Genomic DNA, 9,461 nt, shown 5'->3' with positions numbered 1-9,461 from the left:
AGTAATAAACTAATTGTGACAATTACTTACTTAACATTACCTTATTCATTACATTTGCAGTGTTGCTAGAAATATCTGTGGTTATACGTAGCAGCATTAGAAATTTTTCTTATGAATTCAATTTCCTTTATTTTCATATTATTGTATCTTGTTTTTATTCCTATTTGCGCCTTAGTTTATATTTTTTATTTTCCTCTAAATGTTAACGCCTTTTGGTAAGAGGCCTTTAAACAACCACTGATGAAGATGATGATGACATTATAAAGAAACATATTGCATAAATTTCCTTAACGTTTGCTAAAATAAAAAATATTATTACATACATATTTAAATGAAAAAAAACACAAACAATTCTCACACACAGGACATACACACGAGTACATATTTACAATTTAAAGGAAGGAATGTAGGAAAAATATAATCATGTGACAGGATAATTATGTCGTATAACTTGGCAAATGAAATTTGAAATTTGCATTTAAAGTGACATGAAACAACAGCAGCAGCAGTAGCTGCTAAATGCTCAAACATGATGAAAACAAAAAAAATATCGAATTATTTAAGAGTGTAAGAAAAATGTCAAGGATGGTGTGCGAATGTGGTTGAATATATCTAAAGCTGTGAGTGTCAAATTAGGCATAATAACCTGCACCCAAGTTATGTAAACATTTGATTATTTCAACTTAATATTAAGATTAAATTCTGTCTCAGTGTTTTTTTTATTCATCTTTTTTTTAATTTTGCATAATTTTTAAATATTATGACAACATTATGTTTATTTCTATATGAGTATTATGCATATTTTTAGTGGTAATAAAATACATTTACAAAAAAAAAAAAAAATTAAATTAAACTTATTTTACATAAATATACAGCTAATCTATTAAAGGTTTATAATATTTGTGAGCTCAGGGGAGATAACTACCAACTCAGTTCTTCTGGCAGCCCACCAGGATACTCTCCAGTCAAACAAGCCGTACAGTAGCCAGATTTAATGGGATTTGAAACGGCTTTGCTGTATTGCACAGCGCGAACTAAACCATCCACACTTAAATAGGTCAAACTATCGGCACCTGAAAACAGAAATGCAAATGTTAATAATAACTACATAAAAACAAATAAAAATTTTATAATTTCAATACCAATGGCTTCGAAAATATTTGAAATTTAGTACTATTGATAACTTGCTGATTTTCTCGTTATCCCTAAATAGAAGGAAATCAAGTAGTTTCTACAATAATCATTTGCGACCCTATAAAGCATATATATTATGGTTCCTTATTAGGGATCCAATTCCTAAAATCCAGTGATTTGTAAAAATAAATCCGCAGATTTTTCGCGAATAACTAATCTTGAATTGTTTGTATAAATCTCCAATAATACCGGGAGTTTTGATATTTTGGGAGCCTTCTGACGCTAAATTGTTGCCAAATTATTTTTATTCAATGAATTAGGTTTTGTTTTGCTATATTTTTATTGGGTGTATGACTTAAAAATGTGGGAATAATTTATTCCCACTTAGTTATTGCACATTATAGTGTAAACAACAAAGCGTTTTTTGCTTAAAAAATTTCGAATTTTGTGCCAACAAAGCGTCATATGCGGGAAAAAAAGTGCCGCTGAATCACATCGATTGCTTATCGAAGCTTATGGTGTGTCTCATCGGTTTCAATGTATTGTTCAGAAGTGGTGATTTTGAAACGGAAGGAAAATTCATTCACGATTCATTCAAAAGCAGTAAAATTGGGTACCATACGAATTTAAGCCAAAAATCCTTGAAAGACGATTTTGCATGTCGGAAATTATGCGTGGACGCTATAAGAAAATCATTTTTGCACCTAATCATTACTTGCGATGAGAAATGGACCCATTGCGATTAACCGAAGCGTAAGAGGTCGTATTTGAACAGCCGAATCCATGGCTCTAAAGCATTGGTAGGCAAAAAGAGGCATTTAATTTGTGTGCTCTTCAGGGTAAAAAATAAAATATCCACAACAACATCAAGAAACTGAATGAATTGTGAGTATTTTTACGCTCTATTACGCTCTTTTGTTCACATTCGGGTTGTTTGACGAAAATCATCGTAACCTGAACAATATGAACGCCTACCATGGCTCGAAAGTAATGATCTGTATTTGGTGGAAGGTAAGGGGTCCTATCTATTATGAGCTCCTGAAATCTGACCAGACCATCACAGGGAACCTTTAAAAAATACGGCCATTTTTACATGTTCCAACTTTGGATTTTACAGGGACAAGAAAACCGTTAGCAAGTTGTTTTATTGTATTCGAAATTTTATCGCAAATATAGATGATATTTAAAAAAAATTCGAATCTCCGTAGGCCCGACATATCTAAGATCGAGCAAAATTAAAAAAAAAAAAAAAAACAAGTAAGAGAGCTATATTTGGCTGTGCCGAATCTTATATACCCTTCACCAAATTATACTTTTTGTTTTTCAAATTTTTTTTTTTTTAAATTGTTTTTTAAAAAAAGTTTTTTCCAATTTTTTTTTTAAATTTATTTTTTTTAGTTTTTAATTTTTTTTTTTTTTTTTGAAAAAAAATGTATGACAAAAAAAATTGTTTGATGAAAAAAAAATTCGGGTTAAAAAATATTTTTCCCGATTTTGACCCATTGTAGGTCCAACTTACAATTATAGCCTTATCTACATCGTTTCAATGGACTTTAAAATATCTATCATTAGATATCCATAATGTCTATATTAATGACTTAGTAATCCAGATATAGATCAAAAATCGAGGTTGTCCCGGTTTTTTGCTCATATCTCCGTTATTTATGGACCGATTTTGCTGATTTTAAATAGCAAACTTCTCGAAAGCATGTCTGACAGAATTATTGAAGATTTGGATCCCGAAGATATCTGGGGTCTTCAGAAAATTGATTTCAACAGACAGACAGACGGACATGGCTTAATCGACTCCGCTATCTATAACGATCCAGAATATACATATATACTTTATAGGGTCGGAAATGAAAAATGTAGAAATTACAAACGGAATGACAAACTTATATATACCCTTCTCACGAAGGTGAAGGGTATAATAAACCTAAATATCTCTTGACCTAAAAGTGATAACTTACATACATATGTATGGTTTTTGTAGATCTTCTCAAGGACTATTTATATTTTTAATATCAGCTCATTCGATTTTTTAAAAAATGTGAGACCCAAAGTTTCTTGTAATTTTTCTAATTAACCGTAAAGAGCTTTATTTACAACTTTGGTATCTTTGTAGACCCTCAATGATATTTTCCGACAAACATTTTCGTGGAATATTCGGATCCTTAGATGTCCTTGAAAGGACTTTTTTGATTTTATCGAAAAGGGGGTCAAATTGACACCTAAAGAAAGAAGCTAGTGGGTTAATATCATCCACAAAAATGATCCTCATAAAATTACACCATATATCTCTGTCAATAAGAATTCTCTCAGACATTAACTTACAACATTTTTTTCATTTTTTCATTTAGTATCCCTTCGACCAAAAAATTAAATCTTTCACCAACTGTAAAAAAAATTCAGACCAGCTGGACTATAAGTTTATTCTACAAAAATAATCTACTCAAAATGCCCTTTCAGAATTATAGGTTCGATATTCTGTTCCAAAAATGCTGTTGGACAGGGTTATTAATAAAGTTACTTACCCACATATTTGGCCAATTCACTGGGATTCAGTTTATTAGCTATCAGTTCTTCTCTGGTGGGAATATTGATGCCCATATAACAGGGATATAACAAGGGAGGACTGGCAATACGTATGTGCACCTCTGTGGCACCAGCATCCTTTAACAATTTGATAATGGGGCCAATTGTATTGCCACGCACTATAGAATCGTCAATAAGAACCACACGTTTACCCTCACAATTTGCCGACAAAGCACCAAATTTCTTTGCCACACCCAATTTCCTTAAGCGATTAGAAGGTTGAATGAAGGTACGGCCTACATAACGATTCTTGCACAAAACTTCGGAAAATGGTAAACCAGACTACAAATAAGAAATAGGACATAAGAAATTTTATTTCTAATAAGTTTAATTGAAAACATACCTCTCTGGCATAACCATGCGCCGCTGCTGTACCAGATTCCGGCACGGAACTAACAATATCTGCTGCCACGGGAGATTCTCTAAATAACTCACGACCACACTGCTCCCTAACCGAATAAACCATTTGACCCTCAAACGTAGAATCACTGCGAGCAAAATACACATATTCGAAAATACAAAAAGCCATATGCTTATAATCAGGTCTCTCCACAATGTCCACCGTGCGAAAACCGTTGCGTGTTAATTCCACAATCTCACCCGGCTCCACCTCACGCACATAACGTGCTCCGATGGAGAGGAAACCACAACTTTCACTGGACACCACCCAACCCTCGGCTGGACACTCTTCAACATTACCAGCACCCAAAGTAATGGGCACAATTTTGCCAAGACACAAAGGACGATTGCCATAGGAATCACGTACTGCATAGATTTTATCTTTGTGCATAACGACCAGGGAATAGGATAACGGAGCCAATGTCATAAAGTGACGTATACGTGCCGGCCAATTGGGGCCATCATGTTCAGAAACATCTTCGGGCGCACAGCACAGTGACTGGGCAATCAGTTCACTGTCACTGTGGGTAGATAAACCAACACCACGATCCAAAACCTGTTAAATAAAATAAAGTTTAAAATAGTTTTCCATGACATGTCACCATATTAAACAAACACTTACCTCTCTCCTCAACTGTTCACAATTCACCAACTCTCCATTGTGGGCTATAGCCAAAGCTCCGTGCGAGGTATGCACCACAAATGGCTGGCAATTAACCATTTCAGAGGCGGCGGCTGTGGAGTAACGTGTATGACCAATTCCCAAATTTCCCCGCAATTTCTTGATGGCATCATCATTAAACAGATTGTTAATCATGCCCATGCCCTTGTGGACATTGAATTTTTTCGATGATTTGCCATCACTGGTTGCAATGCCAGCCGATTCTTGACCACGATGTTGCAAGGCAACCAGACCCAAACAGATGACTTGAGCGATATCAATCTGTGAACAAGTATAAACAAATTAAACAAAAAATTAAAAACATTTTATTGGAAATTGTTATCAGTAAAAAAGTGTGTGTTTTGCTGCTGCTGTTGTCAATAGCAGCAGCACATTTAATTAAATTTACATTAGTAACAAATAAAAAATTCTCAATTTCTTTCATTGGTGTTCTTCTAGTGCTCATTAAATTTAATTGCAGTACATGTGCAATATTTGTATGTCTTTGGAGCGTGAGTGATAAGGACATTTTTTTGTTGTTGTACGTCATATAATTGTTATTGTTTTTAATAATTATTAAAATGCCATAAATGTTTTGCAAAACAACAAAAACATGTTTACGCATTTAAATCCCTAGCACAAGAAAATCGAAAACAATAACAATAATTCGAACACGAATTTCAGCTAAAGAATTATTGATGTCATTACAGTTCATTGATCTGTAGAAATCGGTCAGTAAACAACAAATTGTTCAGTAATCTTTTAATGACAAAATTTTCATAGGAAGCTTCATGTATTGAGGTGTAGATTAAAGAACTGTTAAAGGTTTTAACTAAAATTGGTTTGAAAATTATATTTGCAACAGAAATTAAATTTATAGCACTTTTGATAGAAATCGCTATGAAATAAATAACCTATACTCTAAAAGGTTTCAACGATAAGGCGGGTATCAAGCTAAATGTATTGTAAACCAGAATAATTGTAATTTTTCTAGTACATTTCGCACTTCAAAAGTATAGCCGTACTTAAATCACCTGTTAAGTACAAATACTGACTTATTGACCTAAAAACAATTTTCTTCCTATTTCTTTTACAGTTTTATAAAAAAGCGCAAATTTTCAGTAAAATTTACAATATACTACAACAGAATTGTTTCCAACAAATTTAAAGTTTCTTCACGCTCTGAGACGGTGAAATATTTTATTCTTATTTTAGTGCAAAAGCATAAAAAACATCGCTTTCCAAAATACTTAAGTAAATAAAAATCAAACTGAAACGAAGTGATCGCATAAAACGGACTCTATGGATTCCAACAAAACAGAATTCCTGCAATTGATGCAAAATTTGGTGACATTAATTTTGTATATATAAAACTTATTTGGAGCGGTATTTGTGGAGATACATATATAAATGAAATATTTATGACCGATAAAGTCCAATTTCGGAAGGACATTTGTATGGGGGCTAGGTGAAATAATGGACCGATTTCAGCCAGTTTCAATAGGCTTGGTCATTGAGCCGAAAAAACTATATATACCAAATTTTATCGAAATATCTTCAAAATTGCGACCTGTACTTGCTCACAAGTTTTACATGGACAGACAACCAGCCAGCCAGACGGACGGACATGGTGGTGTAGGGTATAATAATCAAAGTCAAAATTTTGAACTGTGTTTGAACAAGTAAGAGAGTTATATTAGGCTGTGCCGAATTATAATTTAAAATAATTTTTTTTTAATATTTTTAGGTAATCAAAATTTTAAATTTTTTTTTCAACATTTTTTTGAATTTTTTTTTTTTATTTTTAAAATTTTTGTTTTTTGGAAAAAGAAAACAAATTTTTTTATGAAAAAAAAATATTTTCCCCGATTTTGACCCATTGTAGGTCCAACTTACTATATATAGCTTTATATACATCGTTGCAATAGACTTTGAAATATCTATCATTAGATATCCATATTAACTATATTAATGACTTAGTAATCCAGATATAAATCAAAAATAGGCCAAAAATCGAGATTATTCCGATTTTTTCCTTATAGCTCAGCCATTTGTGGGCCAATTTTGTCGATTTTAAATAGCAACCGAAAATTCCCGATATATTGATGTATGAATCATGTATGTAAGTAATTTGGGGGCTACAGAAAGTTGAATGCAACATACAGACGGATAGAAGGACATGGCTATATCGACATCGCTATATATAACGATGCATAATATCTATCTATAACGATCCAGAATAATTACAAACGGAATGACAAAATTTCCACTCATGGTAAAGGGTATAAAAATGGAAAACATTTATAATATTTCTCAAAGTTTTTTTCTTTGTAAGAATAATTTATCCAAATTATTATAGTTTTATCTACTGTATGCTGAAAATAGCTTTTTGAACTCACATACATACATATGAACTTACATACATAAAAAAAGTTGAATTTTTCATAAATTTTTGAAATGAAAAATCTCAAAATTTTTTTTAATTTAAAATTAAAAAAAAAACGGATTAAAAAATATTCGAAAAATCGAGGTTGCCCTGTTTTTTTATAACTCAGCCATTTGTGGGCCGATTTTCTCGGATATATTGATGTATGAATCAAGTATGTAAGTTATTTCAACATATAGACGAACATTGCTATAACGACTCTGCGATCTATACCGATCCAGAATTTTTACTTCTTGGGGTCGCTTATGAAGAATGCAGAAATTACAAACTTATATATACCCTTGCCACTCATGATGAAGGCTTTAATCAGAAAATTCTGTGCAGACTACAATACCGTTAAAAGTAAAGTCGAAAATAAATTTTTGGGACAAAAATTATAAATTTTGTTTTTTATTTAAATTTCAAAGTTTTGAAATTTTTGCAAGTACCGATTCAAAAAGTTAGTTATCTTCTAATTTGGATTATTTCGATATTTTAACGAAAACTATATTTTGTGTTATTTCGGTAACGGTATTTTAGCGGTAACGGTATTTGTTTTATTACGGTAACATAATTATAGAGAAAACGATAAAGATACTAGCACAATTCAGAATCTTGTGTAAATGGTCTTGCTAACAAAAAATATACAGAAATACAACAATATTGCATAAATTTGCAATACAAATACACAAGATTGTGAATTAGACTATTGTATTTGGATATAAAAAGCAGATCTACAAATGAGTTACACAATTTGAATACTTTTTTCTAATAGTACTTAAGCGTTTAATTAATTTAATTAAATTAAATCCAGTTAACTTAAAAATACGATTATCTGAATACATATTCTCAAGATTCGAATCGTGTAATAATAGCTGAGGCACAGATCAGAGAATTAAAGCAGTAAAAGAAAAAATATTTAGAATTCGATAAGCCTAATTCAACGGAATATTTTCTAAAGTATAATCAGTGTGAACATTATTTCTATTAAATTTTGAATTTTATAATATAAAGATATTTGTATTATTATAATTGCTAGTAACAGAGAGCAGACAGTCATAGAAACCTTCTAATCTATATTTAATATCCTCTAGCAAATTGAGTTATGACTTTCAGAAAATCCGTCTATTACACTATGTTTCTATAATATTATACTATTTAATAAATTAGCACAAAACCGAAAATCTGTTTAAAACCGAAACTAAACATTTATTTAAATTTTGTAAAATGTTTAATTTTTTGTCTTGAATATTTGTGCACAATTTATATTATGAAAGAATTTTGAAACTAACCTGTGTTGGCCAATCACCACATGCAATTGCCGCAAACACACCACATTCACATGTAAGGCCTGACACGTCTTTCCCCTTCGGCTGGATTTCTTTGTATTTTTTGTCGGGAAAGGATTTTTTGCACAAACTTTTGTCACCACAACAATTTGCTGTTGTTGAATCGGCAGTAATTTCCACTAAAATTTGTAATATTTTTATAGTAAAATAGCACAAATAATATACACAAATTCAAAACTTACCACTCGAAGTAATATTGGAATTCATTTTGTAACTAACTTTAATTTTTGTAATAATTTCAAACACTTTTTGTTTCTTTATTATTACTAATATTATTAATTTAAATAATTTATTTATTGTAAAAATAATTTCAAGCACGTCTTAATCTTCTGAATACTTTTTTCAAACTGTTAATATTTTGCCCAGAATAAACCCATATATTTCAAATGAATTCAGAATATTTGAACGGCCGATCGATTAATCGATTTATTGCATAGTTTCTTGTTTACTAGAAAACAATAACAACGACAACAAGTACAAGTACACGCAAATTTTGAACTGATAAGAATTTGAAAAATGTTTTTGTGTTTTTTAGTGTTATTTTTTTTAGCACGAGTTAAATCACATAAACATCTCTATTCTATTTTTAAATAAATAAAAAAAACTATAACTTAAATTGGATGGCAAAGAAATGTCCAATTTTAAAAATAAAAATATAAATATTTTATATGGAATAATGTAACAGAGAACTTGACAATAGCCAGTCAGTCAATAGACCGCTTAAGTTGAAACTGAAATTCTTGCCATGAATTCATCACGTTTTTACCAAAACGAAATTAATCTTAATAGCTTATTTAAAGGTTTCTGTACAATATTTCCAAGTATATAGAATAAAATAATAAAAAAATTAATTTGTATTTAATATAAATGATACTGATAATATAAATGATGAAAGAGA

The 9,461-nt window shown here is 30.9% G+C and overlaps 1 protein-coding gene across 1 annotated transcript; it reads right to left on the bottom strand.

The window, feature by feature from the left end:
* Positions 1-713: 713 nt before the first annotated feature.
* Prat2 (Phosphoribosylamidotransferase 2) lies at positions 714-9,092 on the bottom strand. The gene is made up of 6 exons (XM_065503920.1): positions 8,746-9,092; positions 8,507-8,682; positions 4,751-5,071; positions 4,073-4,684; positions 3,669-4,011; positions 714-1,073 (listed from the first exon to the last, which is right to left on the bottom strand). The coding sequence occupies exons 1-6, from the start codon at positions 8,768-8,770 to the stop codon at positions 922-924; spliced, it is 1,629 nt and encodes a 542-aa protein (XP_065359992.1). The 5' UTR covers positions 8,771-9,092; the 3' UTR covers positions 714-921.
* Positions 9,093-9,461: the final 369 nt, after the last annotated feature.

Source organism: Calliphora vicina, chromosome 3, assembly GCF_958450345.1.
Source record: "Calliphora vicina chromosome 3, idCalVici1.1, whole genome shotgun sequence".
NCBI classification, from domain to species: Eukaryota; Metazoa; Arthropoda; class Insecta; order Diptera; family Calliphoridae; genus Calliphora; species Calliphora vicina.
Note: the sequence above shows the minus strand (reverse complement) of the source record. Positions and strands in the feature narration are given on the sequence as shown.